General features: G+C 38.5%; 1 protein-coding gene across 1 annotated transcript in view; it reads right to left on the bottom strand.

Annotated features, from left to right (window-relative positions):
• Positions 1-18,311, bottom strand: part of LOC139709045 (phosphatidylinositol transfer protein alpha isoform-like) — a 29,531-nt gene extending 11,220 nt beyond the window's left edge. The window contains exons 1-4 of the mRNA XM_071621010.1: positions 18,191-18,311; positions 9,378-9,408; positions 1,097-1,269; positions 286-385 (exon numbers count right to left, since the gene is read on the bottom strand). Of these exons, the coding sequence (XP_071477111.1) occupies positions 286-385; positions 1,097-1,269; positions 9,378-9,408; positions 18,191-18,210 (324 nt within the window). The 5' untranslated portion in view covers positions 18,211-18,311. The remainder of the gene's footprint in view (positions 1-285; positions 386-1,096; positions 1,270-9,377; positions 9,409-18,190) is intronic.
• Positions 18,312-25,400: the final 7,089 nt, after the last annotated feature.

Below are 25,400 nucleotides of genomic sequence, written 5' to 3' on the forward strand. Positions count from 1 at the left end.
TTTTCAACTGAACTTTGGTGACCATTGACACAAAATGAGTGTCAAGACACAATTTTCATCAAAGTTTGCTCCTTCCTGTTAACGTAGGTTTAACTAAAATGCTAATAAATTGGAGTGGCTGAATATGGGCATGCATGTTGGGCTGGGTAGTTTGGGGGCTGGAGCTTAGCCAAGGGCTTACTGGAGCTGGCTGTCCCATGTGACAATGTTCTGAAAAGTACAATATCTCTACTAGAATGGATAGCTCTACCAGCAGTGCTATCCATCGAAGGGTGTGTCCCTTACCTTGATGACAGTACAGCAGTAGGGATACGCGTTGTAGGCCTCCTCATCTACCTCCAGTGATCCTTTGGGGGCCAAGGCCCGGATGAAACCCGGAACTTTGCTGTAGAGAGATTAAGAAGACTGATGCATTGATACCACACTCTTTCCACAATAAAAATATATCTTCCTGGAACACTGAAGTTTTACATGTGCCTACTTTTGCTCATCAACATGAATGCGTAATGGATTTCTCACACTTCCTCAAACCAGAAGAAAGTACAAACCTACAAATTGATGAAAAAATCATGTTTGTTTACGTCTGTCTACCAAGAAATAAAGTAAACAAAAAAAATAACCATGACATTTATGTTCAAGTAATGCAAATGAGCAATTTTGACCTCTAAACATATATAGAATATCTCATCATTTTTAGAACTGCATTTACACATATTGTAAAACTGTCACACATTTTATTCAACCTGTCCTGCACTGATCAAACTTTCACTGAGTTCTGTTATCTTCTCAGGCTGCTTGTACTATAAAAAAAGAACTACTTCTTTGTGCAGTGCTTTATTTTTGCAACACTGCAAGTCAACTTCACATGCCAAAGTAACAACATACCACAACTTTGCCTATCAAATGTGATGGATTATCAAATCGATGGTGGTATGTCAATAACTCTGCTTCTGAACAAAGGCCAATGTTTATAAATTTTCAATTCCACTGCTATGGGTCTCCATATTGGGAATATGTATCACTTGCAACATTCTGATTTGTGAAATAAAGTGCAAAAAAATAAAAAATATGGTGTGTACAGTATGTTTAAACTTACTGTTCTAAATGATATTTCTTGTAGGTGTATTGCCCAGACTCTTCTACCATCTCCCCGCTAGGGCCACGCTTCTGTCTTGTGTAGGGTTTGTTCTCGAGAACTTCCACCCCATCTCCGCCTCCTGTTACCTCTTTACTCGTTTCTGCTACGGAGTACAGCTGGCCGATTTTATACTGCAGCAAAAACAAATGAACAACATCAAGAAACAGACAGTTAATACACACACAGACACACAATGAAAACCTACGATCAGCATTAGCCCACATTGTCAACTTTGAGAGTATGATGAGAAAATTCACAGATGCTTGGCTAAGCAATGATGGCCAAGGAGGTCATGACTATCTCTTCACACTGTCAACTCAAACTTACTGTATCAAATTTGCAAGCTATACCAACACTTGTAAAAACACATTGTACCGATGTGTTGGCTCAGTAAGTAGAGCGGCTGCCTCACAATCGGGAGGTCGTGGGTTCGAACCCCGGCCGCGTCATACCAAAAGACGTTAAAAGATGGGAGTTGCTGCTACCTTGTTTGCCGTTCAACAGTTGAAAAGGTTAGAGCAACATCGATCTGGCGCTGCTCAGTGGCTGCCGGGCCCACGATCAATTGGGCAAAAAGAATTTCCATTTTTGGACAATAAAATTTGGAGTTTATATCCAAAACAATTATTATTAATTATTATTATTATAAAAACACTAAGAATCAAAGCGATACTGCACCATCTCTCTATTCATAATGTCAAGTTTCAGAGCATCCTTTAATCAGGTATGATGTAAACTTGGATGGATGTACAGTAATTTAAATGTGAAACAAACTAGGGGAATGAATCAATAACGCAGTAGGCTACTGAGACAATTACTGTGTAAATCAATACAGTTTGCTTGCAATGGAGGGTCACTAATGGATGCATGACAGTGTACATTCTATGAGCAGTCATAACTACTCTACTCAGGTTTGTAATTACATGTAACAAGCAGTGCATCACACATGAAACTTGGACAGAGTGCACAAGAGCATCAAAATATTTTGACATGCATTCATTTATAAGTTGGGTTTCTTTTACTGGTTTTTTTTTTTTTGTGTGTGTTTGTGTGTGTGTGTGTGCGTGTGTGTTTTCTGAAGAGCCTGAATGAATAATCTGCTATCGTGGCCATGCATGACAAACTATACACGTACATACATGTATTGGTTTACACAATACACTGCACAAAATACATAAACATGATATACTGTACACACTGATGTTGTAGTGATGAGTCCTTTGATACTCTTCAGGAACTACAATAGTGTACATACATGTAGAGCAACATTCCTCTAATACCTTGCACGTATACACTGTAGGACAATTTACACTGTACTTGATGAAGTGTTCGTGAAAATCATTGATTATTGCTCCACAGACAGAAATGTTCCAGAAGAGGGGCTACAATTGTACTACGAAGCTGTGCATATTAAAGTCGTAGGGTAGGAAAAAGCTGCATGGGATCAATGGTGGCATGTGTAACCATTTTGAAGAGTAGGGCATTTCATTTTGCCCCTTTTCAATTTGGACCAACTTCATTGTGTGTATGCAAGAGGGTGCACAGGGCATGCATATCGTTAATACTGGCAAATCCGCAACCACAGTTTGTCTGTCAAATGCAGAGGGCCCTCTACTGATTGCCTGCTGAAACGTGGTGGGTACTACGCAAAGTCTGTGGCGATTTATGGCTCTAACACAGGAAAGGGTGTAAGAAGGAATCACATCTAAAGTAGCCGGGATTGCACAATAACTCAGCAATAATCAGTAAGCCTTCTCTCTACGCAATGAACAATATACAGTGTATAAACACATCATGTACATGTACTTGTATCATGCATGCACAGTGTTAATCAGTGGCAAAAACTCCCTGGCAGTTCCATGCGTCACCCTTTCAGAATTTCCCCAAGGCCTACTCTGTGCCCCCAAAATAGGCCACCCTGTATTCTATGATTGCATAGTCAATGACTTTTTACAAAAACACAAATTTCTGAAAAAGAGATCTCAGTTCTGTTTCTCGTTCTTCCATTTTTTTTTTTTAAATCTGGGGTGGGATGTACAATTGTACATGTGTACTGTACTTGTATCATGCATGCATAGTGTTAATCAGTGGCAAAAACTCCCTGGCAGTTCCATACGTCACCCTTTCAGGATTTCCCCAAGGCCTACACTGTGCCCCCAAAATAGGCCACCCTGTATTCTATGATAGCATAGTCAATGACTTTTTACAAAAACACAAATTTCTGAAAAAGAGATCTCAGTTATTTTTATTGTAATACAAAGAATCAAATGACCACACAGGACGAACTTTATCACAACGCAATGCAAGTTCAATAACGGTGAACCATAGAGCAGGAAGTCCCATTCAATTCCACACAGTTGGCATGGTGCAATTTTTCACCTCTACATGTACAGTGTAAGGAGACAAAAATAGAGTCTACCAGTCTAGCTAAAATATACTGGTACAGTTTGTACATTTATACATTATTTCAGAAGGTTGCAAATCACTACATTGTACAAGGATTTGAGTGAACACAGTTTACAGCTGTCTGCAGCAGCAGGTTTGTCAATATTTGAAATGCTAAAGAGCTGTGTCCATTTTGCATGAAAAGACTTGAATACAAATCACATAAAATCATGACACAAAATGTAAAATGTACTACATTTTTTACTCTGTAGGATAAGGGGCCCATTTTAATGTTCCATTTTTATGCTTGGTTTCAACTCAAAGCTAAAATTTACAACTTTATTGCCATTAATGTTTTTGGATGTTTAAATTCCAGATGAATAAAATCTGAAGAATATCTTAAATTTGGTTAGTGCCCTTTACAGGTACATGTACATTGTAGAACTTTACTTTCACCAAAACCTTGTACATTAGATACAGAATAACTGGGATACACTTTATATTTATAAAATGCATCTGAAAAGAATTCAAATTGTATGTTTTCAAGAAAGGGTAGTTTTATATTACAGCCAGGAAAAAAAAAAAAGGATTAGAGTTATACTTTTATATTACAGCCAGGAAAAAAAAAAGGATTACAGTTATACACTGAGGTACATTTGTGAAAACCACAGCATGCATTGACATTTTGAACAGGTGCCATATCATTCTGCACGGCTAATGTGCATGCACATGTGGTTTCAACACAGGAGATGGATGGCACATGAATCTATAACAGTTACCAGTACAAACCTTCATTATATTCTGTAGCATTAAAAATCAAAGTCTAAAAACCATTTCCAACGAACAATGTAGTATTGTACATACAGCATGTGTACATGTACCTAGTTTAAGTATGTTTTTTTTTTTGTAGCTGGGTGCAGTTAGTCTAAAAATCATGTTTGTTTTTTTTTCAGTGAATTTCAGTTGACAACACATACACCTTCGTACAGCTGTAGACATGCATGTACACGTACAAGTGTACAAGTACAAGAGTGTATGTAATCATTACTGTACATGTACATTGTACACTGTACACATTAGCATAATCACTGGTTGTGTCTTACAGCTGTACCGTACAGTACATGTACCTTCGTGGTTAGTGTTATTCAAAATGCAAGTTTACATTTATCCATATCCCACTTAAAGGCATAATTTACCACTTGCAGATAAAAACCTAGCATTAGTGCTTTAAAGTAGTTCTAAAATGTGAGTTAGGGATAGAAACAACCACTGTACAAATTTGAATCCGTACAATCGATGTTACTGTAAGTATTGTTAAATACACAAAATGTGAACAATAGTTATAATAAGAATGTTTCCAGACTAAACCGTCTACAGTTATGGTTTAATGAGAAAAATACTGATATCTCCTTATATTTTAGGCTTTATTGCGAAAATTGTATGTGGTAGGATGTTTTGTGATACAACAGACCTACACTTACATATGTATGCATCAAATGTGATATCTTTCAGGCCTCGAATTTCGCCAGTTTTAGGGACAGGCAATTTTTGGTTTTGGGGGCACTCTCTCTCAAAACTTTTTAAGGGCAGCAAGGAAAAGTTGCAGTAAGCATGGTAATTTTGAGAGAGGCATTGCGGCAAGTAGATAGGGCATTGCGGCATATTGCCTTTTGCCTCCCGGGTAATTAGAGGCCTGATCTTTAAAATGTTTTAAACCACTACTCCCAAAGGTAAACAGGACCTTTAAATTTCATTTAAAACACAATACAAGATGTCAAATTTAATAGACATTATCAGTGATACATACAACATGCATTACAAATCGAATGTGTCAGTAAATTAATGTTGAACCCAATGCCTACAGTAGAAACACACTTCTCCTATTTGCCCTGTTGGATATTAGAAGGCATTACTGTATGACAGTGTGGCTACAGTACCCTCTCTGATACAAGGGTGCATTTTCCTTGTCTAACAGTGTACAGTTTTGGCCACTACAGGCAGGAGGACTGCAATATGGGGTTAGCAGCAAATTTCTAAAACTGATTTTCTCTTTGTGTGAGTGTGTATACGTACGTGTATGTGTGTGTGAGTATGTGTGTGTGTATACGCATGGGTGAGCAAGGGGTACATTGTGGGGGTTCCATCTTTATGTTTTACTTTATTTAGTCAAGCACTGTGGGGGTAAAAATGACATTTGGGGAGTATTTTGTCTATGGGAGAAACCAACAGGGTACTCCCACAAGTACTAGTACTACTACTGTACATGTACAGTGTAATGCTAGTTTATGTGTATGTGTGTGTGTGTGTACATGTCTGTATGTGTGTGAGGAATCACATTGGAACCTTGTACAAATCTCACAGCTGTACAGCAATCAATGCAATGTATTGATTTGCTACCAAGTATCAAACTAGAATGTACCACTGACTCAGTATAAACCTGGGAAATAATACCAGTCAAGTTCTCACAATACTGAGTTTCATATGAACACTTGATTGAAGCATGCTGAATCAGTTTTGCAAACAACATACCGTACATGTAAGGTGCGGTCATACTGACAAAAGATTGAGAAGTTTAAGATCGCAATCTCTAAGATCTCGATCTTTTGCCAGAGTGACTGCGCCTATCGCGATGCTGGTATTAAATTATGTATGTTTCATTAATCCAATGCTATACTAATACCTGAAGCTCACTGCACCCAGACTCAGTATTCATGCATGCCCATATTTGTGAAAGATGAGCACATACTGTAGTACCGTAACGTAAGGAAAATAGTCCAAAGCCAAAGGCAAACATTCTGTCCTGGCATTGATTACAGCCAACACATCTCACATTGTATTCAAATCACTTCAAGGCTGCACTCATGAGTAATCCAGATATCTTCATATACCCATATCTGCCAAATGAATTACAACAGGCCCACATCCATATCTGGAGATCCTCCCACATTTCTCCCACCCCACTCCCTTTCTCTCGTCTGGCCAGACTGAGGGCTGGGCCACCCTTTACTGAGTTGATACTGAAACCCCCCCCCCCCCACACACACACACACACAAACACACAAACACAAACAAACACAAATACCATACATCTCACGCTGTACAAAATGTGTTATAATAGATTACGCATTCACCTAAAAAACTATTGTACACTGTACAATGTAGACCTACCTGTACAAATTTCTCTTTTTGATCAGACTCAACATACAAATCACATTTAAGCAAATGTGATTTGTTTGTTTTTTATACAGATGAAAAGTGCAGGGCACAACATGTACATGTCAGACATAGTGTACATAATAGTAAATTGTACATGTAGATCCTACACTATTAACCTGTTAAGGATGAGCTGATTTTGCTACAACAAGCATAAATTCCTATGGACACTTGCCCAAGTACTGTACATTGTATACTCAGAACTCGTCCTCAATGGGCTAAGATGGCCCTATGACCTGTTGCAATCACTAAAAAATCAGATTTTTGCATGCATGAAATTATTGCGAATTTCACGAAGAGCCAAGATTCACGCAATTGCCCTGAAAAGGCCTTCTGCTCCAATTTGTCAAGATTTCATGCCGAAAACATTTCTGGTTTTACAGTACCTTAAAGGTCAGGATACATCTGATAAATATGTGTGTACAAAATGAGTCAGAGGAATGACCTTGACTGCACTTTGTGAACACTTTATAAAATGAACAGTCTACATTGTACTTGTATTTGACTGCCATAGTATATTACATTTGATTGCTTTGGGTGTAACATGTTTATTTATCCGTCGCTTCAGCGGTCAGTAAAATTCCTGCTGATTACATCGGCTAATCGTAACTGATACATTATCTCGTAATGATGTAAGCGAGGGTCTATCTAACAGTAACTACTCAATAGGGGTGTGTTGTATGTAGGAGCAAAGGTAATCTACATCAATAAAAAAAAGAAAAAAGGAGTCGTACCAGTTGGGTCGCGCTATCAGACACTTGCATACACAGACATAATGCAGTCACCACAACTAACCAAAGACTGAGATATCCAGCAGAGATAAGACTTGTCTGTGTCAGTGGGGGTATACACGTGTACATTCAATCTAGTACCACTCTGGCCAAATGTTGCAAAGATATTGTAAAGTTGCCTGTGATGTTATTCCTTAAAATGCATTAAACTTCTTTTTACAATTACTTTTTTCTTTACGAGAATTTTCAAATACTTACTATCTAAAGGGAAAGTTTCCCAAACCCTATGAATATTACCAAATGTAGGAAGATTAGTGAAACACTCAGCTTGAGGAATCAAAAAATTGTTCATGAGTTATTTATATTTCCAGCTCAGAATGTGACAAAGTCTAAAATTCGAAGCATACACATATCTAATTCTACCTAAATGCACACCAAAAATGCTTCAATTCTGTGTAAACTTTTGGTTGTTATTGGGTTTTTTTTTTACTTGGTTTGATATACATTATATAAATATTAAAAAGAGCAAAAATAAGAACATTTTAGGAAATGATAAGTCTGATTTCCCTGAAATATACGTTTTGTTTGCATCCAAGAGAATTAGGGCACTTGCATTCCAATAGCCATACTGTTGCTGGGGCAATTTCTATCTGACTGAATTTTTCATTACAAGATTTCTACTGATCCTTCTAAGCTCTCCACCAAGGCTAAGAAGCCAATCGGTACAGAGCCAAAATCTCTTGTTGTGGCATGAAACCCAAGTAGAGCATTTCCTCTGGATAGAAAGCCGGCAGGTTGCAAATCACTTGCAACTTGCAAAATACCATCTTCCTCTTCCCCCTGCCCTTTAATACTATAAGTTAAGTAACACTATAAAAAAAATAGCATTACAAAATGAACACTAAAAATTGAGAAGGACATCATGGCAAAGGGCATTTTGAGTACAACCAGGTGTGGACTTTGAACCCTCTCGCTACCTTTAATCTCTGCGTCCTATGGCTAATCAATTGTTCAAGAACCATGCCTCACTTGGCGATCTTTCCGTGCATGGCAAGTATAATCCACATGCAAACACTGCAGCCCTCTATTGCACATGCCTTCCTTGTTCACGTCAAAACCGTGATCATTTATGATCGAGTCTGTCTCTCGCACGATGATACATGGTACATTACAAAAATGCTGTGCCCCCATCCCTCCCCTCTCCCATGAAAAAGATTTCAAGTCACTGAATGAAAATTAGAGGAGTGTATGATATTTTAAAGAGGAAATCCACCCCTAAAATGAATAAACTTCAAAAGAAAGAGAAAAATATCTCTTACAGAACGGTACAAACATGACAAAAATCAGATAAGAAATAAGGAAGATATGACAGTTTGAAATTGCACATTTTTTTCAGAAAACATTTCTTGACCAGTCCTTATGAATATTCAAATCAGCAAGTTGATGATGTCATGCTCTCACAATTTCTTTTAATAAATTCATTTCAAATACAAAAATGACAAAAATCTCATATTTCAACTGAATGAATATAAAACTTGCCTTAAAACCACCCAAAATACAAGAGAATGAATGTTAACACTGATATATCTTGGTATGGGAACATGCTTTTACTTTTATTAGCCGAAAATAAACAATTTTCTGAATTTCATATGCAACACATGTGAAATATAGTGAGGGTACAACATCATCACTCGGTCATTTGAATATTAGTAAGGACTAGTCTGGAACCGTTTTCCAAAAACAAATATGAAATTTCAAAATGTCATATCTCCTTAATCCCCGATTTTTGTCAATTCTTTTTCTGTCTCGTTTAGTATGGAATATTTTTCTCTTTCTTTTGAATCCTATTCATTTTGGGGGTCGGATAAAATCTTTATGAAAGTATGGAGCAAGAGTCATAACATACTCACCTCCTCTACTGTCATTGGGAGTAGAACCCGACTGCAAAAGAACAAAGAAAAAGATTACTTGCCATGGTGTACACATGAATGTATTGCACAGAATACACTGAAAAAAACAAAACAAAACAAAACAACAAAGCATATACAGTGGAAACTCAGTACAACATGATCCTTGGGACTAAAACAATTTGTTCTTTATAACAGACATTTTGTTATTTCAGTGGTCAATGAACAATACAAAGCAAACGAAGTATATGTAAATACATTGGGACCAGAGAAATTAGTTTGTTATATCAGGTAATTTGTTATACAGTACCATCAGATCTCTTTACATTGAGTTTCCACTGTACCTCATAATTTCACATACAATGTATCCAGACAAACATAATTAATCATACCAGTAAAAGAAAAAAAATGGTTAACCTACATTCCTTTGTACATTATACATGTCACAGTTCATTGTGCAAGAAAGATTTTACATTTCATTCCAGCACAATGGACTATTAAAGACCATGTGTCAAATTTTCATTTAACATCATAAGGGCCACTTACATGACAGCAAAATAAACATGACAGTTGGGCATAAAATTTCCATTAGCAAAACCATGACTCAGGTGAGTAAACACATCATAATAAATTCTCAAAGATTGTTCTAAATATATACTGTATATGTCGCCTTTGGGAGAACTTGAACTTTGTATTTCTATAATCACTAAAGACGCGGGGGGGGGGGGGGGGGGGGATCCTTCTGTCAGTGACCTTGAGCAGGAAACTAAAGCCTACTGTTAGACAAGAAATTTCCATGGGTATGAAATTTTGCAAATTTTGGGAGGAACCAAGATACACTGTACATGTACATGTAAGTGAAAGTATGAAAAATGTATGAAAAAGTTGTTCTTGTTTTTTTTTTCTACACAATGCATTGAATGTCAGTGGCAATTCACATACAATTCATGGTGTGAATGTTTCTCTTTTACAGTATAATATGCCCAAATTTGGCAAGAGGTTCGACACGCAACGTACATTGCAGGTCATACTGTTTATATTGCTTTATATTGCTGTACAAATACATGCACATGTCCTATTATTTAAGTGAAAGCATGAACTTGATGTGCCATCTCAGTCTAGCCCACAATAAGAACTACTATGGAAGTACAATTGTACTCTGTATTTTCTTTAAGATTCATGATTGTCTACAATTGTACATGGTGTATGTACGATGTATAACCATCATCAACAGTTTGCAAAAAGAAGTACATGTACTGTAAAAGTGGAAATTTTCGTGGTGTTCAAATTTTTGCGCATTTCGCGCAACCAGAAACTAGCGCGAAAATAAAAGCACGCAAATATTTTTGCTTGCCATATGTGCCTGTGCGTGATGTCTTGATTCCGCGGAATTAAAAACACGCGAAACTCTTCAGACCCGGCCAAGCGCGCAAAATTAGTCACGCGAAAATATCCACTTTTAGAGTACCCACTGGTTATCAATAGAGCTGTTTCAGTATTCATCTAGCCAGGTTAATGACATCCACATGTATAGGACACAGCTATGATCTGATAGTCAGGTTTCCTTCCACCCTACCTACTGGTAATACATGGTGGTACGTACATGAAGTACTTTCAGAATCTGCTTAAAAATGAAACAAAAACAAAAATAAAATTGATTTATGTACAAGTACACCTTATTGTGTGTCTCCTCTTTATAATGTATGCCTACAACTGTATACATGTACAGTCTGTGTGTGCACAAAGTACCGTGTAGTGTATAATGCCTACAATGTATAAACAGCGATGTACATGTACAATGCACTTACACTTGTTCACACTATACTATCAATAATCGATGATGAAGGATAGTACTTTACATTGTAGTTGGTCCCTAGATTGGTACAGGGTTTACAAGAGAGGTTGTTTGATGATTTACTTTCGAAGTTTTATAATTCATAAAGTAGGCAGTACAGGTGTTGTGAACTTCCTTGCATTTGCATCTAAAAGGTTGCACTTGGCTGAAATTAGTACCAATAATCTGATGCAAATCACCCACAGGAGGGATCTGTATTGTGAGATTTGTATTCAATGAAATACAAGACCCATGTACTTACAATTATCCTTAACTATATCAGTATAAAGGAGGAAAAGTATTACTATAGTACATGTATTCATTAAAAAGTGAAATTTTGTGGAATCCTCTTCATATATTTTGATTTTATTCCCCAGCAAAGTCTGAGAATGGATAAGGCCACCATTAATGATAGGTCTTTTTATCTTTCTATAGTTCTAATCTAGACAAGACATTTGTCATTAGTGATAATAATTGCAAGAATCGAGTAGCAAAACGCAAGAGATAGCAACCAAGTTACTGTGGCAAGGCAACTACATGTAGCACCCCAACTTCAAAGTATGAAACAATTTATAATTTAGCATGTCATCGTACAATGTAGCAGCAGCATGCAGCAACAACATGATTGATAATGTTATCATAGTAAACCTACATAATCAAATGATTATTTGTATGACGGGTTGCTCTACTTTGACTGGTATCATTTCATTTCATTCCACACATTAGCAAAAAGGCTCATTGCATCGCTTCCTCTTTCTGTTTAAAGATTCTTTTCCTTTTTCCGATTGTATATCTATGTAATCTGCTTCCTTCAATCCTGAACGACTCGCAGATATCAGCCGTTTGTGTGTGTGTGTGTGTGTGTTTGTTTGAGCACTTCTCCAGGATTTCACCCCATTCTTTACGAGACCAGTGAAATGGGTTTCTTTACAAGCATAGTTGGGTTTAGCTCTCCTATGCACACAAGGGACCGAAGGCTTTATAAGTTTCCTCCAAAAGACTTGGTAATGAGGATAGTGCCTTGCCCAGAGCCAAGTAATGCCCCAGTCACATAGACATGCCGGATCATCCCGGATCTGATCCGGGGTCATCTGGGGAGAGATCTGTGTTGACGCCTTGGGCATCCTTGGACAACTTTTGGAGGCAAAAACATCTGGTGTCACCCAGGGACTGCCGTGTTGGCTGAGCAATCTGGGATGATCCGTGTGGCTGACATGTAGCTGCCGTGTTGATCCATGCAGAATCCGTCTTTGTCCGTGTAGACGCCGCGCTCTTCCGGCCTTATCCGTGTAGCTGCCGTGTTGATACCATGTGTACAGTCATAACAACGCCTGTCGATGCTCCATCGAGGTCGAAACTGTCCCGAATCTCCCCGGATCATTGTGTAGATCCTTGATGATCCGTGTCTATATTTTACTGGGGCCTATTAAAAGGGCACTACTGCCGGGCTGAATGACACTCGAACCTCACAAACTCACAGATCGGGGACAATATCAACTTAAAATTGAAAAATTTCTTTAATTTGAAGACTTACCGGTGAAGTTGAAGTATTGACGACAGGGTTCGTGCAACGTTTGGTTCTGTCAGTAGTCCCTTTCTGTTCGAATTGATGACTTAATGTGACTGGGTCGACAGGAACCTGGGAGAGCTACAATGAATTGATGGCCAGTGCATGCGCACACAGACATCTTATCCGGTCAATGGATTTGAAATTTGTTTGCATGTGATGTGTGCGCATGCGCTGGCCGTCAATTCAGTGTAGCTCTTCCAGGTTCCTGTCTTGTCTTGTCTTGCCGAAGATGCCCACAATCAATAGGTTGATTATCAAGGCACTAGGGATGCAGACCAACCCTGACCTGTCTGTCCTGCGTTGACCTTCAAAGCTGCTATTTACACTGTACAATATTTTTGTTTCTTTTTTTTTCTCTTATTCTAAAAAAAAATGCCCGTTGATGGTTCATTTCTTGCTGACCCTTGACATGAATGTGTCAAGGGTTGGAGCAGCCACTACTTCCTCTGGAAGGCTGTTCCAGTCCTTTATGGTTCTTGGCAGAAAAGATGACGACCTGTATTGTGTTCTGCAGGTGACAAGCTGGAACTTACACGTGTAACTGTTTGCTGTGAGAGCGTCGTTGGCGAGGGGGTAGTGGAAGAAGTTTTGATTTGATTATTGGACAGTGGGCAGAGGTCATTGTTGATCTCGACCGAGTCACATTAAGTCATCAATTCGAACAGAAAGGGACTATTGACAGACAGAACCAAACGTTGCACGAACCCTGTTGTCGATACTTCAACTTCACTGGTAAGTCTTCAAATTGAAGAAATTTTTTTTATTTTAAGTTGATATTTGTCCGTGATACTACCCTGTCATGATCCTGAATGCTACAGTAGGCACCGCCAATGGCCCTAGCTGCCACTGCAGCGTATATGCACCGAAATTCACCGAAATGTATCCCCATAGGCATACGTGTTGTATGCGGGATGATCGTTGTGCTATCGCTGCGAATCTTTAGTGCATGTGTCAATGGAAAAGTGGAAGGATATTAGTTTGTACTTTGTGTGAACAGGCATTTTTCGGTATGTATCGAAAATACAGGATTTTCACTTACCAGCGAAGGTGACAGTTGCCTTCGGAAAGCCGGAATTTCAGCGCAAATTGCGATGATTCATGACGTATCGTACCAAATTTGCAGCGAAAGTTCGTTAAGTTTTGTCTTTGTTTGTCTATTTACCTATATTAAATGCAAACTTCATTATTTGTTTGACATTTTTGGAAAGCTTAGGTGATGAACGATTTCTTCAATGCACAACCTAAGCTGCACCAGCCAGCGCAACGGGTGTGTGGTAGCTGGAAGTAGGGCACTGCAAGACAATTTTCAGTCGATCTCGAGTCAAAGTTTGCGTGTGGTTGCATTTTCTCCGCGTGCGCAGGAACAAACCTGTGCGTGCCTCTATAGGAGTTGTATACGTTGAAGTTTGCATACAAACGTACAAATGCCATGCAACAAACTTGCCTCCTGTTCATCGTCGTTAATTTAAATTTGTTGAATTCCACCCAAAAAAAAAAACCTAACTTAGTCTAACGTTAGTTATTCAGAAATTCCTTCCACCTCCATGGGTAGCCGTTGACACATGCACGCATATTGGTAATGAGCGATTTGACTTTGACATACGCATCGCATGACGCCGAACGCCGCGCCGCTAGGCCACCATGCAAATAAACGAGTACAGCATAGTCTGCCAGCCAGTACTTCAGGCGATGCCTTGTGTGAAACGGGACTCCCTGATGCCGTGGACGCGCACCCGTCACTAGCAGGCGCTGAGCGGTGATGTAGCAGACGACGTAGATTTCAGAGCGCACATTTAAAAATACGGACACGCACAAGGTTCGATCACATGTCACAGCTATCGCGCGATATCGGCAGTGGTTTGTGGTCAAAAAATCAACACATAATTTCTTGCATACTGTAATTGAATTTCGGGGTCAGTTTTTACTGATTAAAATCATATTTTGAAGTTCCAAGGCACAAGGTACGATTTTGTGGTTTTTTATTTTGCAATGAGAGTTCTTTTGAAGAACATAGTCTGCATTGACATAAAACATTTTTTGATTTCCATTGAATGAGCCTAGCTGCAGTCCGCAGCCCCATTACGCTATGCCTATGGGGCTGCTGGTCGCAGTTAGTCCAACGTTAGACCCTACTCTAAACTCTAATCCAAGTTTTCAATAGGCTGTGTATATAACCACACGCGTGTGCCTTTACCATCCAGCCACACGAGTGTGGTTGTAGCCATGGCCCGAGTCGCTGAATACAGCCACACTCGTGTGTAATGTACAGTGTACATACGGTATCCACACACACGAAGAAGCTGATCGCCGTGCTTATCAAGCATAATTATGAACACCACACAATCCGTTCTAATCGTGTGTGCTTGATACGGTGGCCAAAGTTACAACTGCCGCTAAATTGGGGGACTTTGGTTTAACATCGCTAGACTGCAGGTGTTAGGCCCTAACCATCGTGGCTTTGGGTGCTAGCGATTGCTTAGCGAAGCTGCAGCAGTAGCCTAGCCAGCGCGGTGTGCCGCCACCCGCCCCAGCAGGGACCCGCGCGCCGGCTGCCTGTGTACGCTAGGTGCGCAATTGATTTTAAATTCATCTTATCAAATAAAGAAAATGAGAATAAAGTTTAAAATGAAATGTCTAGATGGTGAGATAATATTAAATAAAATTAATCTAGGAGGTAGGTTCATCGCTTTGCAGTGGTACATCATATCGCGTGTTGATGTGCCCACACACAGCGTGTTCCCCGCCGCTACGCAATGTATAAAGCTTCTCGCCGTGTGTGGATATTATGTATGGTTGGGGCACCACCTATCGGCAGGGCACCTTCCCATCGGCACCCTGCGTATCATGGCTGTTTGCGTATAGAACGAAAAGGTACGCGCGGGATTAAGTGTCATTAGCTATACAGACAATAAAAACGAAGAAACGAAAATCAAACTCAAACAAACCAAGCTAAAACTTACACATCCGCTCAGTAACGACGCATGGCTGTGAAATTCACGTGTATTACCTATGGCCTGTGAAATTCACGTGTATTACCTATGCTGTGAAATTCACGTGTATCACCTATGGAGGGGAGGGGGTGCCGATCGCAAGGTACCCTTTTTAGCTGCGCGAAGAAAACGGAACGCACGCACTAAAATTGCGCTATTTTAAAACGGAGATTCATAATCAACGATTTATGGCATATTTGAGGTAAGAATTAGGCGGATTTGTGTCATAAACAGGCTACAGATCCTTAGGGTGACGATAGAGTAAAATATCCCGTTTGCGGCAGTTTAAGCATTGTTAAGGGTTTTACCAACTTGTAAACAAATCAGGCAAATTATTTTCAACCATTTCATATATCATAGACAAAATTATTCATTAACGCAATTGTTTTCATAAAAGAAATTTACCATTGACCAACGCAGTTTTCATGATTTACCAGGGCAAAACCCGGCACAATTTTCGCCGATAAGGGCGATATGTGACGTAGTATTTCTGCTTGCGGCACAATGTACAATCCCTATGCAATACGTGCGTGCTCCGCGATCTTTAGCTGATCGCCTTCACATGTCTCGCGAACATTGCGTAAGCGCCAATTCCCATTGCGAAAGCACGTGAAAATAGCGGGCGCACATGCATTGGCCGCAAACAAGATCGCAATTCTGGCGGTGTTGTTGATGTCTTTCTCGTGTTTTTCTGAATTTTTTCGATGGAACATCCACTTTCCGAACAAAAATGGCGGCCCACATCGGCTCGCGAAAGTTCTATTTTATGTGAGGATATGTTTTCAAAATCCATGAGCATCGGGAAAACGACAAAAAATCAAGTTTCTTGGACCATTATTTCTAAATTGTTATGTTAAGAAGTACCGAAAATTTCATTTTGGATGCGATATGTTGTCATTTAGGTGAGAAAATTTCACTTTTGTCAGAGATTGTGCCCTTTTTATCGGTTGGTTTTTGTCGATTGCTAGTGTGTTAGTATGTGTAGTGTGCATAGTAACAGTGCAATGCTGTGTTTAGCGGTATATTACCGTGTATGTTGTACCTGCCGCGAACGGCTGCACGGCCGCTTACTGACGCAGTTACTCACACACTGTGGGAGCGTCCTGAGTCAATAGAGTGCTATATCGGTAAGCTTGAAAAACATACACAGTCTGTCACAGATTTTCGCACCTCCGTAGGTTTCGAATATCACGAGGAAAAAACGTACTTTTATAGTATACATAAGATTCTTATCTAATTAATACCCTTCGTTCACCTTGTTCTTGTTCACATTGGTCCAATGATCTTGAAAAAACGTTTTTTTCACGGCCATATACGGGTCCGTAGTCCTTGCTCCCCATCCCATTCACCATTTTCGAAATCAGTATGCAGTACACTGCGCACGTAAATATTCATGTGCTGGCGGAGTCGCAATGCGTTTAGCCTTCTGACAAGGCGTGCGCGCGCGCACCCACCCAGAAAGCAACGCAATATACAGCGAGAGGGTTTGCCAACAGTATGATAAGGCCTTGCCACAAAGCTACACGACTTGATGGCCAGCGCATGCGCACAAATCTCAAATCCATTTACTGTATAAGATGTAGTTTAGTACCCCCAACCCTACCGGTACATGGCACACAAGTGTGGCTGTATCCAGCGACTCGGGCCATGGCTACAACCACACTCGTGTGGCTGGATGGTAAAGACACACACGTGTGGTTGTACACACTGCCTTTTCAATAATAAACTGATATTCATTGTTCTTTTGGTTAAAACTGTGTTGATCTAGACCAACAATGCAATGATGGCCCACTAAAACCTCTACTGTACTCTCTAACGCTACAACTCAGATTGCCATAAATTTTGGTCGATGATCACGATCATTTTCAGACGTTTCCCGCCCCATGCCATGGCCATTCATTCCTCATTTGACATTTACTACTATACTAGGTCCTCTAGGCCTATGTCATTGACATTGAGAATGCCATACAACAACAACAGTCCCCGGCCGGGGCCTGTTTCATAAAACTTGTCATCAGTGACAACTGCCATATTTCTAATTAGAAATCTATGACAAATTTGCTCTCGGCCTATCAGATGCAAGGATTTCAGTAGTTTGTCACATCTATGACAACTTGTTACTGATGACAAGTTTTATGAAACGGGCCCCAGATCGCTATATCACGGTTTTGACCCATTTCTTTCTGTCAATGTCCGAATGACGATGTGCACACCGGCCGGTCATTGGATTGGCAATGCACACCGCACCGGCGGCTATGTGCATAGCTGCTGCGCGGATACAACATCCGATCGTCACGAAAGTCGGGTGTGTTCGCCTAACTACATGGTACTTTCCCCAAGACCATAGACTTTGAAAGAAATGTGATATGGTGAGATGCCTTTGTTAAGACGAAATAATAAGGATATTGGGCTAGAAACTTACAATTCCCTTATGAGAACCATTGCACCGGTTGATCCCTTTCCCTTCTTCGAGACTGTCTCCAACTATGATACAGCTGTATGTATTGGATTCGCCGACTGCATGCATGCATGCACCATACACACCATACAGCAAGTATTGCACATGGGGACAGTGGCGTAAAGTGCCTGTATGTGCCTTACCTCCTAAGCGATACTTGGTAGCCTCTATCAAAGCGTCACCTATTTTTTTTTTTTTTTTTTTTTTTTATTTTTTTGGCATTCACAACGTTCACGTTCAGATCCAGTACATACTGTCAAACCTGTCTTAGCGAGCACCTGTCTGGAGCGACCACCTGCTGCCGTATACGATCACTAACTATATTTCCCTTGGAGAGAAAAAACACCCTAGAGAACCTGTTGACATCGGCCACCTGTCTATAATGGTCACCTTTGGGTGGCCGCTATAGACAGGTTTGACGGGGGCATATGTATGCTGTAATATATCAGATGCATGTTAGTATGTCTGTGTGCATGTATAAAGGCCGGTGCAAGCGGGGAGGGGGCACTTTTATTTTTGCAAAAGATAGGGTCTGACGCCCCCCCCCCCTCCACACACCCACACACACAGACACACACACAGACACACGCACTTTCTGTAGAAAACATTGGGTCTGACTTGTTTTGTGCTTTGTTTTTGCTACTTCTGAGGCGATGTTGGTAAGAAATGTATAGAAGCAAAAACTATAAAGACCTTTATTATTATTTTCTTTTTGCTTTTTGTTTGATAGTTTGATTTATTGTTTGTTTGTTTTTGTTTTTATCAGAATATTTTGGGAGGAAAGTGTCAGCCATGTAAAGACTTTTTATTTTGTTTTGTTTTATTTTGTTGTTTTGTTTTGTTTTTGTTTTTGTTGGGTTTTTTTTTGTTACTTTTGTTTTGCTTATCAGCCGATTTCGGAGCAAAATGCCCCCCCCCCCCCCTCTCTTCCTGAAAACAAATCGACATCCTTATTCCCACACTGGGAGTCAACTCCCCTTATTTTGAAAAACGTATAGCGTCACCCCTGTTTGTTAATGTGTGTATATGCGTGTGGAAGCATGTATGTATGTATATCTAAATATAATATTTTATATGTGCATATCATGTATGTATGCATGAATCAGGGAGGTGGGAAGAGACTTTTTGATCTCAATTTTTATGCAACCATGGCAACAGGGCCCTGCTGTTGCAACAAGTCGCCGGCTCGTATACAATTATAGTAAAGAAACAAAAAGTGCATTCAAATTCTTAAAGGGGAAATCCAGTCCAAATATAAGTCAGTCTGACAAAAAAAAAAGTCTTAAGAGTTCAACGGTACAAATTTGACTGAATTTGAAAAATAAGGAAGTTATGACATTTTTTGAAGTTTTGCTAATTTCTGCAAAACAGTTCTTGTACATTGGATATGAATATGCAAATGAGTGCAATGAGCTAACCATGTCATAGCCTCACAATTTTCCATTGATCGTGTGCAAAAAAAAAAGACGAAAATTCAATGTTTCTGTCAATGAAGTCTGAAACATGATGTTATTCCTGGTTAAATAACTTCAGAATAGTGATCAGTTTAGAGATACCGGGATTTGAGCCTTGTACATAATTGAGTTTGAATGAAAAACTGGAAATGTCAAAATTGTATGTACAATCATTATATGGCTATTTGTGAGGGAATGCCAAGGTTACTTTGCCATTTGCCTATCATATTGACCGTTCAAGAACTGTTTCCTGAAAAACTAGCGAAACTTCAATTTAATTGTCATAACTTCCTTATTTTTCACTCGATTTCAAACAAAATTTAGTGAACTCGTAATATTTTACTCTTTCTTATAAAACCAACACATATTCGGACTGAATTTTTCCCTTTAACAAAACAGTTGCTAGACTATATCTTTGTGTTAGAAGTAGGTCACAAGGCTCATTAAGTTGGGCAAAGTTTTCACGGGCTACCTACAAATCACAGTGAACAAGTGCAATACAAGCTCTTTGTATTATATTTTCCTAAAAGTTCGTTCGTGAGCTGACAGCTGTTGTATGACTTCTGTAATTATCATCTCGTTTAATACTAGTCCTCTTTCTTCAATTCCATTCATAGGATGCCACCATTTAGAAATCAAACTTGATTTTCTGGTACTGCTGACTTTAAAGGTGGTAACATTATTCCTGCCCTGCAGAATTCAGACAAGTTTTTTCCCTTCAGTGACTTTTTTGTAATTGTACTGATTGGCAAATCTGCCACATCTACAAGAAAGACACACACACACACGCGCGCGCGCGCGCACACACACACACAAAGTATGCGCATCTTCATAATCAAGTATATCATTCAAATAGGTCCTTTGATACTTTTATGAAAACAACGAACAGAAGTACTCCTTATCTTATCACGATCATCAGGAATAGTTATGATCATGATCTAAGTCTAACCATTGCCATTATCAATCGTAATCATCATTTCATCCTTAATAACACTATAATTAATGTTGTAATGATTATCATTATCGCTTTGAATACTCAAACAATCGTTGTTTACCTCCTAATCAACGAAATGAAGGAATAGAGTTTCCCATATACATAGACATCAAAAATTGTACACCGGCATACCTTTTTTGTTTTAAATATCTTTTTTCTCCTTCCTCTTGACATGCTTTCACAATACACAAAATTCAATCAAATTATTTTTTTTCAGCACTAGAAGGAGATACATAATACAAGGTGTTTAATTTACCTATTCAACTTTAAAACAATTTGGAAGGACAAATCATTGGATATACATTGCAAAATAATATGTACGAATTGACTTGATACAGAAAGGTAATTTTTGGACACTTTCAGTCACATTTCCAGCAACGTAAGTTTTGCCATACACAGCGTTGATAGTGCGAAGCAGCTCCATATACCAGTTCTTTTCTTTTTTTTTTCTTATTATTATTATTTTTCGATCCTCTTCTCTTTCTTTCGTCTTATTTCTTTTAAAACGCGTACAGCCTGTACGGCGGTCAAGGCATATACAGTAGCAATCACAGACACTGTTGTATACACTGTGTCTTTTGCTTCATATTTTCTATTATTGGTATATAGGTCCTTCTGCGCCTACAGCACTATGTTGTACAGTATGATTGTGATTAAGACAATGATGTACATTATATCGTGAAGATTCACTAAGATTCGTAAAGGCAAGTCCAATCTGCGACATGATTACAGCATTGTCAAAGTACTTTAATCTAAAACATTCGACAACAAGAGTCGATAATAACCTTTCTTTTTTTTTTCGTGAAAATACTTTTAGTGCTTTCTTGTCGCATATAGGCCTACCTGTTCTTTTTTTTAATCAATATTGCGTCATATTATCCGACTATCCTTATACACGTAACCTATACTCGTACCAGAGCATGTTAATAACTTTTGTATTTATACGAAAGACATTATTCAGAGGGGTGAAGGTTCAGATGCAAGTTTCTTCACTATGTTTCCCTCTACAAATTAAATTTGTTAAGATCGCAACTGCTGATCTGTAAATTAACATATAATGGTTTACAGGTGTACATGCAAGACACATTTGGTGTTATTTTGATAAGGCGCTGCCATGGTAATGATAATATATATATATATATATATATATATATATATATATATATATTGGGGTTTTTTTTGGAGCGAATTATACAAATATATTGGGATATGTAGGTGATATAATTGTTTGGTGTATATTGATGATGTATGAAAGGATATTATCAAATATATTTATGAGTGGAATAATTATATGAAAGTGAAATACAGCTGTATATTAATAGTTTTTGTATACATGTAGTTGTAAATGTCGGGTTAATGTATTATGTTATTATGGTGCATACGTTACTGTATGTTAATGTGAGTGAGTTTCATTTTGTACTCTATGACATGTCTTATTGTGGTGTACCTGTGATGTATTGAATGTTTATTTTGTTGCGATATCCAATGTATAAAGAATTTCCAGAGTGGACAATTTAAGTATACAATCAATAAATCTCCTCTTCCGTTTATTCTCTTCAGCTTGTAGGCATTCTCTCTCTCTCTCTCTCTTTCTCTCCTTCTTTGATTTTGTTTTTGCTCTAATCCTTTCATTCGCATATTCCCCTCAGTTTAGTCATGTCATGTTGTTGTGTCTCTGTTGTTTGTTTCATTTTGTCTTATTTTTTGTTGAATTATGCATTACGTACTTGTAATTATAATAAGTATTTTTGAAGATATTTTAGAGTGGTCTAAAATCTACAAGCAATGCTTTTTAGTGGACCTCTTAGTTCTCATTTTTACCCTGCAAACATAGCTTTGTAATTCCAGTATGTGTGCATATCTTTATTAGTTTGTTAATTACCATTGAATGTCATACTTTGTAAGGTATATTTTCTTATGATTGCATTTTTGATTTACTTTGTGTTATGTTTTGTTGAAAGAAAAATGAGAATAAAATAAATAAATGAAATGAAATCCACATGCATAGCTCCATTTTAGTCTCCTGCATACACATTAACAATTTGTTTGCAGACTATTAGACCAACATTCTTTTTTATTTTGAACTACAGCTGAACAATCATTTTCTTATCAGAACAAAGCTCACTGAAAACAAAACATAAATTCCACGCTGTACCCTACCAGCAAAACCTCCCTCTCTCTTCTTTCCCACTTCAAGCAGTCTCTTATAAATGTAGGACCTATAACTATAGTATTATCATGCTCTTTCGTTGAATGTGGGCGGGGGGGGGGGGGGGGATCAGTCTGCAATTAGCTGATTTCGTTTGTGTATTTTACTATGACAATTATCTTAAATTTTGTATGATTTTTGATAAGTTTGTTTTGTACATATTTGTAGGTTTTAAGTTTTGTACTTTTGTTACCTCATGTTACCTCATGTCATTTGTAAACTTTTGCTATGCTGATTTGTTTTGTTTTGTTTTATTTTTTTTTTGTTTTCTTACTCATTTTCAGTTATGTAACTTTTGTATTGTACAATTCATTGTGTAACGTGTATTTTTAATTCACGGACTGGCTGAAAAACAGCCTCCGGCTGAGCCCGGTACCGTGACAAAATAAAATGAATGAATGAATGAATGAATGAACTATTCTTTGAAGTTTTGTCTATAAATAAAGGCTAATCGCACCACACTGTCTGTGCAATGGCTCCAGATGATCGACTCGTACGTTTTGTGCATGCTATTTAGCTATTTAAATACATTGTCGTATAGGCCCTACAGTAATACATTTCTTCGCGCCACTTGTACGAGGCTATAATATGATTCATTTAAAGGGAAATTATCAGAACGTAAAAATAGGTTTGTCCTTAATATCATTTTTAAAATGAAGAAATAGCTTGCTTAGATTTTTTAGGTTTGGTATAGGCATCCACAATAAACAGATATTATTTTGTTTTTAATGAGGCCTACTCGCACAACCCGGATAAGATCGGCGGTTGCGGAACGTTTCTGCGTACTGCCTATTGTGCGGTATATTCGTTCCGCGGAACTAATCGAGTGGATTCGGCCAGTATCGGTTCCCCCGGAACCCGGAACGGATCGACTGTGACACCGGCAGTGACACGATGAACATGGAACAAATACCCAAGCTCCGAAATTCCGACATTGTTATGTTAAGTAGTCCAAGGCGGACAAGGCGTATTAAATGAAAGGAAGACATTATTCAGAGGGGTGAAGGTTCAGATGCAAGTTTCTTCACTTTGTGTCAGTAGATGACAGGTTCGAGTCCCGCTGGTTCCTTTTTTCCGACATGTTTGTTAATCTACAGATCAGCAGTTGCGATCTTAACAAATTTAATTTGTGGAGGGAGACAAAGTGAAGAAACTTGCATCTGAACTTTTGTAGTGTATATTCCAATTAACAGTGTTGGGATACAACGAGGGTCCGTATATAATGGATTAGATTAACCGGACCAAACGATCTCATTATAATGGAATTTCTATATATCCTTTTTTTTTACACTCTTCACACAATATTCAGTCACAAATTTGGCACGGCTATATTGCCGTGAAGCTGCCACTTAATGTCAAGACTGTCGAGCTGTTGCCGTAAAGCTTGAATTTTATTAAGTGACAAAGAAGATGGCGCAGACTCCCCAGTTATCACAGGCTTTACAATTACAAATTATCCGCTTCTGGAAATCTTAAATTAGAATGTGAAATTTCACTTTGTAACGCGAAACTCGAAACTCGGTACGCGATACTCGATACGCGATACTCGAAACTCGAAACACGAAACTCTAAGTTATAGTATACACACCCAGGGAAAACTTGAGTTTCATTGATAATCAGTACCAATGTGATTGTCGTTTATACTGTACAGTAAGAGAAGTAACAGAAGTAGAACTTCGTGCGAGGTGCATGGTATTAAGGAATAACACAGGTATTATTATTATCAATATTATTATTAGCAAAGTATTAGTACTAGTAGTAGTAGTATAGTACACCCTGTAGAGTAGTAGCAGTAGAGTAGTAGTTGTAGTAGAAGTAGCTGTATAAGTTAGTGGTAGCAGTAGTAGAAGCAGTATTATATCATAGCCCGTAGTATAGGAGTAGTAGTAGTAGTAATAATAGTAGTATAGTAGTAAAAGTAGTTAGTAAGTAGGCCTATATAGTAAGTAGAAGTAATAGTGGTCAGTGGTGGTCAGTAGCGCGAACAGCAGTTGATAGCAGTAGCGGAGTAGGCCTATAGTTGTTGTTGTAGCAGTATAGAATAGTACTTGACAGTATAGTCGTGGTATATAAGGGTAGTAGTAGAATTCATATAGCTTTAATAGATTTCCATCGCTGCAGCATACAGCAGGATAGTATACACTATATACAGTATAGTCGTGGGTCAAGCAGTGAGAGTAGTATAGAAGTATAGTATATGGCTTTATTTTCATCACTATATTGTCATCAATTATGCTATGGCATAATTTGTTTGTAAGATAAGACATGACTACAATATCACACAGGGAGAATAATCCACATAACTCACAATACACGACCTATAAGTAGGCCTATATACCTTATGGTTTGGTAATGATGATAAGAATTGCCATACATCAATAGCCCTAATTACGTTTTGTTTCTCTAGATCGAGAGAAAATGTTTACTTTGCCCAACCTACAGCCCTACTTTTTTCGCACGCCAGTAAAGATTATCTATGATGTTTACATTAATCTCACAATATGGATCTATCTGAAG

This window comes from Diadema antillarum, unplaced genomic scaffold, assembly GCF_040938485.1.
Source record: "Diadema antillarum isolate AM-2024a unplaced genomic scaffold, OU_Dant_1.0 seq00001401_RagTag, whole genome shotgun sequence".
Classification (NCBI taxonomy): domain Eukaryota; kingdom Metazoa; phylum Echinodermata; class Echinoidea; order Diadematoida; family Diadematidae; genus Diadema; species Diadema antillarum.